Source organism: Colossoma macropomum, unplaced genomic scaffold, assembly GCF_904425465.1.
Source record: "Colossoma macropomum unplaced genomic scaffold, Colossoma_macropomum, whole genome shotgun sequence".
In the NCBI taxonomy this organism is placed as follows: Eukaryota; Metazoa; Chordata; class Actinopteri; order Characiformes; family Serrasalmidae; genus Colossoma; species Colossoma macropomum.
The window spans coordinates 33,344,003-33,357,500 of NW_023494810.1; the positions used below are offsets into that span (position 1 = coordinate 33,344,003).

General features: G+C 38.9%; 1 protein-coding gene across 1 annotated transcript; it reads right to left on the reverse strand.

Moving 5' to 3' along the window:
* Nucleotides 1–1,131: 1,131 nt before the first annotated feature.
* LOC118799795 (myosin heavy chain, fast skeletal muscle-like) lies at nucleotides 1,132–13,498 on the reverse strand. Its single transcript, XM_036559838.1, has 41 exons — nucleotides 13,461–13,498; nucleotides 13,253–13,296; nucleotides 12,328–12,540; nucleotides 12,102–12,245; nucleotides 11,816–11,972; nucleotides 11,450–11,477; nucleotides 11,173–11,284; nucleotides 11,002–11,094; nucleotides 10,836–10,899; nucleotides 10,643–10,741; nucleotides 10,367–10,470; nucleotides 10,136–10,274; nucleotides 9,934–10,052; nucleotides 9,692–9,841; nucleotides 9,426–9,596; nucleotides 9,043–9,349; nucleotides 8,667–8,740; nucleotides 8,486–8,573; nucleotides 8,288–8,405; nucleotides 8,061–8,184; nucleotides 7,838–7,974; nucleotides 7,506–7,761; nucleotides 7,184–7,426; nucleotides 6,904–7,080; nucleotides 6,670–6,815; nucleotides 6,494–6,584; nucleotides 5,978–6,367; nucleotides 5,749–5,875; nucleotides 5,522–5,640; nucleotides 5,191–5,387; nucleotides 4,882–5,065; nucleotides 4,634–4,799; nucleotides 4,419–4,543; nucleotides 4,002–4,310; nucleotides 3,702–3,905; nucleotides 3,488–3,613; nucleotides 3,234–3,404; nucleotides 3,049–3,153; nucleotides 2,847–2,942; nucleotides 1,593–1,724; nucleotides 1,132–1,243 (listed from the first exon to the last, which is right to left on the reverse strand). Exons 3-41 carry the CDS (start codon nucleotides 12,526–12,528, stop codon nucleotides 1,226–1,228), a joined length of 5,811 nt encoding a protein of 1,936 aa, XP_036415731.1. The 5' UTR covers nucleotides 12,529–12,540; nucleotides 13,253–13,296; nucleotides 13,461–13,498; the 3' UTR covers nucleotides 1,132–1,225.

A 13,498-nucleotide genomic window follows, 5' to 3' on the forward strand; every position in this document is an offset into this window, starting at 1 on the left:
ATTAGTACCATTGTTTTTATTGCTTTGTGATATTTGTATTTTCATAAAATATGAAAAACAGCCACAGAGTGCAAACTTCACATCTATTAAAGATAGTAAAACCAATCCAACTTTGGTATGCTAGGTTTTTAGTATGTGTATAGTGTGATACTCTCTGAACTTCTATGTTTTGTTTTTGCACTACTTTTTAAAGATTTCATGTTTTCCATGGTGTATTATTTAGGGCAGTCGTTCTTAAACCAGACCTCAAGGGCCTCAGATGGCCTACATTTTTACATTTGTCAATGCATACAGGCAGAGCGAAAATATGGACTGCCTGGGAATCTTTGAGGATCAGTTTGACAACTACAGAGGTTAAACACACATTTTCAGGTTTTTTAGGTTTTATACTATTATTCAGTATGATTTTCTGTATTTTATGTGTTAAAATTGTCTTAATTCTACAAATATCAGTTTATGTGACCGCTGCTTTAGTAGACAACTTGGAATGTTAGAACTGTGTTATGTTAACATTAAGCTCACATTTTATAGGAGCTCTGTTGCTTAAATGCAGACGTGTTTGATGCTGCAGTTTGGATGTTGACCCCTTAAGTAAAGATTTTAAGCCTGTCTGTATATTATTTGAGCTGATAGCATATTTGCTCTCCGCCCAGCTGGTTGGCTTACATTAGTGAGGTCAGAATATGCTCTAATTAACCAACAAAGAGCCTGTTAACATCAGCTGGAAAGAGTTTTGACAGAATTAGTCACTAACACAAAAATTAAGTTTAAGTGATATGTATGTAACATTACATTGTTGTTGAAGTCCATCAGAGATGCACGCATGTGAAAGTATGAAGGTGGGAATAATGCAACACTGTGATAGTAGCATGCTGACTGCAGTGGTCACTGTGATAACTGTGCATCTTTTGCATTGTTTAGAAAGTGAGTTGCATTTTAGATAGAAGCAGCGATTTTATACCAGGCACAGCCAAAAAAATGTTTTATGGTTTGAAAAGCATTTAAAGCATATATATCATCACCAGTTCACCAAGGTAAAGTTGCCTTGTGTCATAGTTGATGTCACAGTAGTTATTGCAGGTAGTGTGTGGACTAAAATGGAGAAAATGAAATACTCAGAAAATGACCAAATCATTTGCAGCCATGTTTATTCTACTTTATTAGAACATTTCACAAGTAATTCATATTATATGACTACTCGCTACTTTGTCAGAGCTGAATTCCATCATTCTGCATCCTTGCCCTTGGAAGAAACAGCAGAGAAGATGAATTAAGCTGAAGCTCAGAACTCTAAAGTTGTGCATTGTCAAGATTCTGTAATCAAAAACCAAGCCTCTATTTTCTCAAGTTAATCAAATATAATGTTTATAACGGTGGTGCTCAAGGGTGGTCCTGGTGATCAACTGTCCTTAAGAGTTTAACTGCAGTTAAAGGGGCCTGTACATCACCAGTGCCAGACTTTTTTATAACATTTAGGTGCTCAAACGCACATTTAAGTCAAAACAGTATTGTGTACTACCCTAGAACATGTCTCACATCTTTTACAATCAAACAATGCATTAATTATTTCAAGTAAATACACTTTAAATTACCTTTCCAGCTTCTCGGCTCTTGGCTCGTAGCTTGTTGACCTGGGACTCCGCAATGTCAGCACGCTCCTGAGCTTCCTCCAGCTCATGTTGCACTTTCCGGAACCTGGACAGATGGGTATTCGCTTGCTCCTCCTGTAAGAGAATGATTTTTAAAATACTAACTTATTTATTTGATTTTTTTGTTTGTTTGTTTGTTAACACTAGATTTATAGAGTGGTCTGGAGTAAGTCAGTACATATACTTGGTACATTACTATATTATACTGTATGCTGTTCTTTATAATGGATAGGTACTTCTTTTTTCTTGCAACTTGCCTCCACCAGATTATTTTTTTTACAGATTCTGCTTAGTGCTAGGTGATATGACCTCAAATCAATATTATGATTAATTGAATATTTTACCTCGATTACGGCTAATGGACATTCATGCGGCTTTTACGTCAATCCAGCTCAACATTCGTCATAATTTCGCGCTGCTGAGACTAAAATAATAATATTAAACATTGGGGGCATATTTCTGCATAAAAATTAGAAGAGACTTATCCAAAACACCTCTGTGTTCAAAGGGATTTCAAATGAAAGGGCCAAATGTGGCTGTAGGAGAACGAGGCTGCAGCGTCACAGAACAGTTAAAAGTCTGAAAGCAAAGTTTAAAGAATCCAACGACACAAACCAAAGACGTGACTATGCCCCTTTTACGGTGAGCTCGAACACATTCTGGGTGCTGAGCCCAGCTGGCAGTCATGATGGCTCCTGTGATGCTGGTGAAGATGAAACTGATCCTCCGGGAGCAACTGGCGTTATAGTCGTGATTGTTTACCTCTGGATGAGCCGTGAAGCAGCATGATGCTCTGTTCTTTTGCTCAAGCGGGTCAGTTGAGGAGCTAATCTGTTCAGACTGATGACGCATACAGATCACATTTAAAAGATTTGAAAAAAATTTGATTTGGTAAGAAAATCAGATTTGGGCCACTTTTTCCTGTTGTGTGAACATAGCCTTAGCTTCCATGTCGCAGAGTGGATGTGGCGGAGTCACGTGACGACACGCGGTAGTGAGTTTTAAGGGGACAGTACATGAACACACAGAGTGGGGAAAGGATTAACAGAATTTAAAAAAAAATCTAAATAACTGACATGGGCAAGATTATGTTAGAGGTTCTGAATGTCGGTTTCGATTACGTTTCGATTAATTGCCCAGCCCTAGTTCTACTCCAGTGCTTTTTCTGTGATGCATGTTGCTTTGTAAGCAACTTACAGCTTCCTCAGCCTGTCTCTTGTAGGCCTTCACTTTCAGCTGCAGCTTGTCCACTAGATCCTGTAGTCTAGTAACATTCTTCTTGTCTTCCTCAGTCTGTGGATTTAAATATGAATAATGATTATGAGTTGAGTTTCAGCTTTCTTTGTTAGGTAAATTTTAAGTATTTAGTAAGCATGTAAGATACCATATGTGTTGCTACCTGGTAGGTGAGTTCTTTCACTCTCCTCTCATATTTGCGGACTCCTTTAACAGCATCAGTGCTGCGTCTCTGCTCAGCTTCAACCTCAGCCTCCAGCTCACGTACCTGTAACATGAGTTTGATTTCTGAAATGCAAATTTGTACAGAATAAAACATGCTAAAATGATCTTTGATTTATAGCTTACCCTAGCCTCCAGTTTCTGGAGTTGCTTCTTTCCACCCTTCATGGCAAGATTCTCGGCCTCATCCAGGCGATGCTGCAAGTCTTTGACTGTGGCTTCAAGGTTCTTCTTCATCCTTTCCAGGTGAGCACTTGTATCCTGCTCCTTTTTCAGCTCCTCTGCCATCATGGCAGCCTGAAACGACATGGGAATATCGACTTAATGCACGATGCTCTTCTTAACCACATAATTCAGGTTACCAGGAGTAAGATGCTTACATCTGTGATGGCCTTCTTTGCCTTTTCCTCTGCATTACGTGCTTCCTGGAGTGTGTCATCTACCTCACTTTGGATTTGAACAAAATCAGCCTCGAGCTTCTTTTTAGTATTGATAAGGCTAGTATTCTGGAAGAAACATTCTTAATTATTGTAATTTGAAGGAGTGATCTGAATTATTGGTTTACAAAAATTTAATTTTTTAATTCATTCATACTTGAGAGTGCAGTAGTGCCACACGCTCACTGGCATCCACCAGCTCCTGTTCAGCCACTTTGCGGCCTCTCTCTGTTTGCTCTAGTGCGGCTCTCAGCTCCTCAATCTCTGCCAGCATCAGGGTATTCCTTCGTTCCACCATGGCAACCTGCTCCTTCATGTCTTCTTGTCCTCTGACAGCATCATCAAGGTGCAGTTGTGCATCCTGTGGTGATTTTAGAGAGCCGTCATCTGTGTCACTTAATATGATACCAAAAAGTACAGTAGGTAACACAATGAAAAATTGCACATGTATCAATACCTTTAGTTGTCCTTGTACATTTCTGAGCTGTTTCTGTGCCTCAGCTGCCTGTCGGTTGGCGTGGCTCAGTTGAATCTCCATCTCATTGAGGTCTCCCTCCATCTTCTTTTTGATTCTAAGAGCATCATTCCTGCTCCGAACCTCAGCATCAAGGGTGCTTTGCATTGAGTCAATCACTCTTTGACTGTTTCTTTTGATTTGCTCAATTTCCTCATCTTTTTCAGCAAGTCTCCGGTCTATTTCACTTTTCAGTTGGGTAAGCTCCAGTTGAACTCGAAGAATCTTGGACTCCTCATGTTCTAGTGTTCCCTAAAGGATCACAAAGATAATATGCTGTTTTGATATACTATATTTGGTACTGTTGCAGGGGAAATGGGTTGTTTTGAGAATGATATAGCTAAATATCCTTTTTGGTACCTCAGCCTCTTCAAGAGCAGTCTGGATCTCTGACTTCTCAGTCTCCACAGTTTTTTTTGCCTTTTCCAGCTCATGAATAGTCTTTCCAGTTTCACCAAGTTGTTCACTTAAATCAGAGATCTCCTCTGTGGAATCAAAAACAATGTTTTTGCGTGGAGGTTAGATATTTACACATAGGTTAAAAAAATTAAGCTTAAGCATTTTTAATAACATACGTTGAAGATTCTTGTTCTCTCTCTTTAGGGTCTCCAGCTGGTCAAGAGCCTCCTCATATGAGTTCTTCATCTTAAAGAGCTCAGTGCTAAGAGAGCGAGCCTCTTTCTGAGCTCCTTCCAGCTCAGCCTGACCTTCTTCATATTTCTGCTTCCATTCTGCTAAAACCTTAAGATCACAGCATATAAAATGTGTACTCATGCTTTTTATGTTGTTTTGGGTAAAGGCAATACTAATAAAAAAAAATTACCTTGTCAAAGTTCCTTTGTTTCTTATCTAGGTTGGCAGCCAGTGCATTAGCTCTTTCTACATCGATCATGAGGTCTTCCACTTCACCCTGTAGTCTTTGTTTGGTCTTCTCCAGAGAGGCACACTTGGAGTTCACAGCTTCAATGGATTCCTCAGCCTCTTGTAGACGCTGGGCAAGCTTTTTCCTTTCAAAAGTGATGGTGCATATATCACCGTTATGTAGTTAATCTGGGTAAAATGATTAATTTCTTATCAAGCAAGTATTTATTTTGTGTGCCAAAACAGCTGTTTGTTTTTATGTTAGACTTACTTGGCCTCCTCCAGCTCCTCAGTACGTTGAATAGCATCTGTCTCGTATTTGGTTCTCCACTGAGCCACCTCACTGTTGGCCTTGGACATTCCACGCTGCAGCTCAGCCTTGGCCTCCTGCTCTTCCTCAAACTGCTCTCTGAGTAGATCACAGTCATGACGAGCTGACTGAACTGCATGAGCCAGGGCGTTCTTGGCCTAAAGGTTAATTGAATGTCATACATTTCATGCCATGTATCTCACATAAGTTTCACAATGTTGCCATTTCAAAGTTCTCAGTATTATACCAATTGAAGTATAGTGTATTGTGTTAATAGCTGATATATACACACCTTCACCTCCTCTTCAATATGTCTCTTGAGCTCCTCAATCTGCTGGGTATAGGCCTGCTTGCCTCTTGTCAGCTGAGAAACAAGTGACTCTTTCTCTTCTAGTTGCCTTCCAAACTCACCTTTTATTACAAAAGATTGCCAATATAACAATGTAACTTTATTTTACAGTCTTGTTCGTTACTGTATATGTGTGTGTTGTTTCTTTATATTAGCATTTTTGTACCCACCATTTTCAGTTTGAAGCCGTGCTTTTTGGGTGTTTAGGTCATTAAGTTGGCGAGCTTGTTCTTCATTCTTTGTTTTTAGCTCACTTGCTTGGTCCTCTAATGTACGGCACATCTTTTCAAGATTAGCCTAAAAGGTTGAATAGACAAAATATGTTTTACTTGATGTATGTCACCTTCATGTGGTCATGTTTTTTTTCTTTTTTTTGGAGAATTTATTCAAAGAACTTGCCTTTGATTTTGCCACAGCCTCCATGTTACTAGACAGGTCGTCTATCTCCATCTTATATTCACTCTTCTCCTTCTCCAGCTTCTGTTTGACCCTCTGAAGGTTGTCGATCTGCTCTCCAAGCTCAGCAACACTGTCAGCTTGTTTCTTCCGGAGGGCAGCAGCTGTGGCTTCATGCTGCAGAGTGGACTCTTCCAGGTCACGCCGCAGCTTCTGGAACTCAGCTTCACGCTTCTTGTTCATCTCAATCTGAGCAGCTGTGGCTCCACCAGCTTCCTCAAGTCTCTCACTGATCTCTTCAAGTTCCCTGGAGAGATCTGCTCTCTGCTTCTCTACTTTAGCACGAGCTGCACGCTCAGCCTCAATTTCCTCTTCCAGCTCCTCAATACGAGCCTAAAAATGTCAATGTTTGTAAGTTTTGTAAGTTCCAGTGCTTTGTAACTCTTATTCCAAACTGCTGTAACTTAAATTCCTTAGCATACTTTTAGGATTCTGTGTTTACTAAATCTTCCAGCTTACCTGAAGTTCCTTGATCTTCTTTTGTAGTTGAGAACCCAATGATTGTTCATCCTCTATTTTGCTTAGAAGCTGACTCATTTCAAAGTCCCTCCTGTGAATGAGGAAAGGACCATTTATCGATGTGTAATGAAACAGCACAGAAAATTCAAATCTTAATTTGTAAGAAATGCTCTCACTTTTTGAGCTTCTCCTCTGACTGCTGTTTATCATTTTCCAGGTCCATTATGGACTCCTGGGCCAGCTTCAGATCCCCTTCAAGCTTCCTCTTGGCTCTCTCAAGGTCCATACGGAGCTTCTTCTCTTGTTCTAAGGAACCTTCTAACTAAAGTATTTATATGAAAATAGTTAGCATTTTATGTGAGCATATTTAATTAAGGCAGTACAGAAAAGTTCTACTTTTATTTTCTTACATCATCAACTTGTTGTTCCAGTTTGGTTTTAGCTTTCGTTAGACTGTTGACTTTGTCTTCCTCTGCCTGGAGATCATCAAGAGTCTGTTGGTGTGCCTCTTGGAGGGCTTTCTTTTCTTTGGTTAACTTAGCAATAGTCTCATCTTGTGAAGTCATCTCCTCTGTGAGGTTTTTCACCTAAAGAAAAGATGTATTAATTACTTTTCATATTCACATTTTAGAACATGTGTAAATACTGAAATATCTCTAAAGTAGTAAAGTACTGTCATAAAATATTAACCTTATTTTCGGTGGCATGTTTCTCCTTCTCTACTTTAGCTAAGGTAAGCTCCAAATCATCAATGTCCTTCTTCAGCTCAGAACACTCATCCTCCAGTTTCCTCTTCTTGGCCGTCAGCTCAGCATTGATTTCCTCTTCATCCTCCAGTCTCTCAGTTGTCTCTTTGAGTTTAGCCTCAAGCTGGATCTTACTTTTAATGAGCCCCTCACATCTTTCCTCAGCATCTGAGAGGTTCTCTGATTCCTGTTTATTTAAATTTTAAATGCCATTAATTGTTTTCCAAAGTTCAGTATAATTGGTCAACTTGACTTTAAATACTTACAGCTGCTACTTGCAGTTGCAGATCATTTTTCTCCTGAAGTAGTGACACCATCTTCTCCTCAAGCTCTTTCTTCTTGGCCAGTGCCTTTGCCAGATCTTCCTTCGTTTTCTCAAAGTTCTCTTTCATGGCAGCCATTTCTTTCTCTGTCTCTGCGCTCTTCAGTAGAGGTTTGATCTTGAAGTACAACTTCATCCATGGCCAGTGTTTCACATTCATGAATGAGCGGATGTTGTATTGAATAGTGAAGATGGACTCTCTGTCAAAGTAGGAAGCATGTCAGTGTTCTGTATTATGAAACACAAAATCATTTCCTGGCCAGGGGAGGATCATACCTTCTCTCCATCATCTTGACAAACTCTCTCCTCATAAGGTAGCCACGACACAATGCTTGAGTCATGGTCACTAACTCGGCCAGTTTTTCATCACGCATCTCCTCCAGGGTACCCAGCAAACCAGCTTTGAAAAACACCTGTAGCAAGAATTGGTCATTTTGTCAGAAGATTAATTTAAATAATTTCTCACAGGATTTTAAGTAAGATTTTTTAAATCACTGACCTTGGTGTGCCCAAACTTGTACTGGGTGTGGTCCACATCAATGGAGCCCAAGAGTTTTTCTGAGGCTTTTTTATTGTCAATGAACTGTCCCTCTGGGATGACACTGGCATTTAGGACTTTGTATCTGTTTTCAAAATTGTGATTCAGTAAAAGTGGCAAATTAGTAACTGTTTGCAACTATTTTGTAACTGTTTGATATTTTTAAATGTGAAGACTATGAAATCGACCTTTGCTTGAAGTCACCATAGAGGATTCTGCTGGGAAATCCCTTTCTGCAGATTCTGATACCCTCCAGCACACCATTACACCTCAGCTGATGGATAACTAGATGATTCTCCATCAAGCCTAGAATGAAAAAAATTTGAGTTTTTCTGGGGACATTTTTAACGTTCACAGATAGCTGGTGCTACACAGATCGTGCTTACCTGGAGTTTTAGATTCATTGGGAATCAAGCAGCGGACAAAGTGAGGGTGAGTGCTCCTCAAGTTGGTCATCAATTTTCCCAGGTTTTCCTGTGTAATAGAACATGAAGATATTCAAGTTTATTCATAGGACCCATTGTGCATATACTCTTTCCAAAAGCATCTGTGAAGATTTTCTCTTACCCTAAACAGAGCAGACACTGTCTGGAATGAGCCACCCTTCTTTTTCCCACCTTTTTTTCCACCACCACTCTCTGCTGTTTTGTAGATGTAACAAAATTAGTATTAACCACATGTTAATGTTATTCTTATATTCTTATTTAATATGTGCATTTATGTCAATACACACATGTACATGCACCAGGATTGATATTTTAGCAGTTGTTAAATTACATAAAAAATACAGTAATACTTTTGTTTTTTGTTCAGTTTCTTCTTGCACTGTGGGATTGCCTTATATAATTTGGCTTTTGTTCCATTCAAATGATCTGTGAACACCAAAGCCTATATCCATAGCTGATCAAACTAAAAACATTAGTTAGATTAAGCTTTAAAATACCTTCTGCAGATGCATGGGCTGCATACAGGAAGGACAGAAGTTTGTTTGCTGACTTCTGGTACAGCTGCACGACAGAGTCATTCAGGGGATCTTTGTTCTTTTCTAACCAGCCAACAATGTTGTAGTCCACAGTGCCGGCATAGTGCACCAGAGAGAAGTGGGCCTCTGCTTTGCCCTTGGCAGGCTTTGGCTTCTGGAAGGCGTTACTCTTGCCGAGATGCTGGTCATGCAGCTTGTTCTTGAAGGATGTGTCTGTTGCCTTGGGGAACATGCACTCCTCTTCAAGGATGGAGAAGATGCCCATTGGCTAGTGAAGGAGAAAGGATGTTTTTAGACAAAATTGACACAAATAACTTTGTTGCAAAGAATAACTGGAATCTCACCTTCTCAATAAGCTCAATACAGGCAGCCAGGTCCATACCGAAGTCAATGAACTCCCACTCAATCCCTTCTTTCTTGTACTCCTCTTGTTCCAGCACAAACATGTGGTGGTTGAAGAACTGTTGCAGTTTCTCATTTGTAAAGTTAATGCAGAGCTGCTCCAAGCTGTTGAACTGTATTTCAAAAGAACCATATTCATAGAATATCTTGTTTAATTTATAATTTGTATCACTTGACTATGACTGACCCATGAATATTTCATATTTACATCAAAGATTTCAAATCCAGCGATGTCCAGCACACCAATGAAGAACTGCCTTGGCTGCTTTGTGTCCAACATCTCATTGATACGGACGACCATCCACAAGAACATTTTCTCATAGACAGATTTGCAAAGAGCCATGACAGCATTGTTTACCTGATAAAACACAAGTGAATTCACAATGTTAGAATTTGGGATGATTTTTTGTAGTTTCTCTGTAACAAATGTAGTGATTAACAGATAAGTACCTGTGGTACAGTCTGGCCTTTGGTCACAAACTCGTTACCGACCTTCACTCTTGGGTAGCACAAAGCTTTTAGCATATCAGCTGAGTTTAGCCCCATTAGGTAGGCGATTTTATCAGCCACTGTTTAAAAAGAAAACGTTTTTTGGTGAGTTTTTTGTCCCATCAAGATCTATAGTATGTTCAAACTATGATCTGTTGTGTACCCTCAGTGCCGTCAGGCTCAGCCTGCTCCTCTCTCTGCTTCTGCTTGAACTTCATGTTGCCGTGATGTATCACAGCACCAGTCAGTTTGTAGATGTTTATTTTCTCATCAGCACTGAAGCCAAGGATGTTAATAGCAGTCTGTGTTTGGTATAAAGCATTTAGAAAACAATCAAAAATCGGAATCCAAACATTCAGTGAGTTTTTTTTATTGTCATAAAAGCTATGCTCACATCTGTGGCGATGAACTCCTCCACGTCATTGATGCTTTTGACTGTAATTTCACCCTGGCTAATCATTGGATAATCGTATGGATTGGTGGTAATAAGCAGTGCCTCTGCAGTTAACAAGAATGGCCATTACAAACAATGAAATCAAAATGCAAACTCTGCAATTATACTCTGCAATTACAATAAACACATTTGTCAGTATACAGATCAGTAAAGTTATATGAAAACCAGAATGTTACTAAACTAAGATTGAGTAATTTTGCTGTCATCTGAACTCACCAAGGAGCTCTGGCTTGTGTCCAGTCATGAGCTGGTAGAAGATGTGGTAGCTCCTCTCAGCAGACAATTGGAATGTTACTCTGGACTTTTCCAGCAGATCTATCAATGCAGTGTGTTAATATGATAGTATGCATTAACTATAATTACATAAAAGCTAAACAGACACTGATTTTTGTGGCTTAATGGGTCTTACAAGTTTCAATGTCAGCAGATGCTAGTTTTCCAGTGGTAGCAAAATGGATTCTGATGAATTTGCCCTAAAAATAGAAATTCAGCAGAGTCATATAGAAATGTTTCTAAATTGATGATTAAGAACATTTCCACAGGAAACCTTCAAGGAACAAAATACAGGAACTTACAAAACGAGAGGAGTTGTCATTCCTCACAGTCTTGGCATTACCATAAGCCTCCAGCAGGGGGTTAGCTGCAATGATTTGGTCCTCCAGGGACCCCTAAATGCAATAGTGGTTATTCAAGAGAGGCCTCTGAGCACTTAGCAATTGTTCATACATAATAAACAGTTTATTTACCTGCATTTTGCCAGGAACAGGCTCTGTCTTTTTCTGTCCAGACACTGCGATTGTCGCAAAGTACTGGATGACACGCTTGGTGTTCACAGTCTTTCCTGCACCAGATTCTCCACTGGGAATTTATATAGGAAAAAATAAGAAACGAATACTAGAGAGAGTTATTTTTTTATTCAGATACATTTACTGATGAAATACTTCCCCAAATGCACACACACACACACACACACACACACACACACACACACACACACTAATCTTTAAAACATTGCATACTCACGTGATGAGGATCGATTGGTTCTCCCTGTCTGAAAGATAAATTTCAGTCATAAAGCATGCAAGTAGCGAAAATTATAGTCACAAAAGTAAAACGAAAGACTCTACAAAGATGGCATGTGCAATTATGAAATTAGTAAAAAATGAGTAGAAAATATATAAGTACTGTAATTCTTTTAGGAAATAAATGAATAATATGAATCAAATTCAAAGGTAATTCATAGGCTAAAAAATGAATGTTTCGTGTAAATCATTCATCTTTCATCTGAGAATTAATTAGATTGATTTTTAATAATGGAATTAGGAAATCAATATTGTCTTTGATTACAGAATTATATTTTTTCTCAGAAACAGCAATATACAAACATACCGGTGAGCATGAACTGATAGGCGTTATCAGAGATGGAGAAGATGTGAGGTGGGGCTTCAATTCTTTTTTTGCCTCTGTATCCAGTCACAACAACTGCATCATATACTGGGAGCCACTTGTAGGGGTTCACAGTGACGCAGAACAGCCCTGAGTAGGTCTGCAGGGTCAATGGCCATTATTTTTAGTATTCATGTTACAGTGTAGCTTGTTCATTACTGATAACATTTTAATATTGCAAAATAGATTAGTGCGAAATTTGTAGGATGTCACATTGTGTAAGACTTACGTAGATCATCCATGCTGCATAACGCTCTTTGAGGTTATACAACACAGCAGGCTCGTTGAGGTGGGTCATCATGGCCATGTCTTCAATTTTATCAAATTTGGGAGGATTCATGGGAAACACTTCATTCTCCTTGACTGTAATGGTCTATAGGAAAAAAAACATGTTCATTTAAAATAACAAGAACAATAATTATTGCATGAGCCTTGAAATTAGTCAGTACACATACTTTCCCACATAAAGTTTTGACAGTGGCTTTGCCACCTTCTCTGCTTTGGAGAACCCCTTTGAGGTACATCTCATTGGGTTCAGTCACAAAGTATGCTGTTTTGGCATCAAAAGGTTTGCTCTGAGCCTCAATCCTCTCTTTTTCTGGCTTCCGAAGGTAAATGGCCGCCGGGCCGAAACATTCCATCTCACCGTCTCCCATAGTGGCAGTTTACTTTGAGTAAAGAAAAATACAGAAAAAATGTGATTACTATTCAGACTAGAGACAGTGGTACTTAGCAAATTCTGTAAAAAAAAGTTACGTAATTTTAAGAATGACTTTTATATCTCTTTGTATAACCTTCTTAAATATATGCATCAGAATGTGCCTCAGCGTTTTAGCTTTAAATTTAGGGTACAGTTTACCTCAAGGAATTTGCTTTGTATTCAGCATACAATTTTGGACATGATGTTTTTACAGGTGAATTAATCAAAATTTACCTTAATAATTACATTAATGTATTTATTATATAAATGGTGTGATGAGAGAAGGTGCTTATTTCATAGGTCACCAGTTGTCCTGTAGAGTCCAGTTCCAATGCTCTGACACACCTGAAGCAGCTAATTGGAGTCAGTAGAACACCTTAATTAGCTGAATAACATGTGTTAGATTTTAGTTGGAACTGAACTGTACAAAGAGTAGGTCCCTAGAAGGAAGGTTTGTCAGTATGTAGATTTGTCAGTGTCAATACCAAAAGAGTGCAACATTTAGCATTGAGTTTGACAGTAGAGAGAGTGGAAAACGTTAGTATTCCACTGTTAATTTGCAGCAATGTGATTACTCGAAAATTTTGTTTTTACACATAAAAACTAAAGTTTCATGATAGGGCCTTTAAATTAACTATTGATGTCCAAACATGTTTGATATAATACTCAAAACGGTTCACCTCTCTCCCTGTCCAGAAGGAAAACTCTCCGCTGGTTGGAGGTGCTGGAAAGAAAACAGGAACAATGATTAATTAAGTAATAATTTTAAGTAAATTACATTTTTCATTAATGTTTGTACGTATTCCACAACATATTTCTCTGAATGCCAAACAGCTCTGTAATTATGATTTAATTCCTCGAAGCATAGGTACGTTCATTGTCACTTACCTTTGTTGGCTGCCTGTTGATGCTTGGAGGAGTCTGAG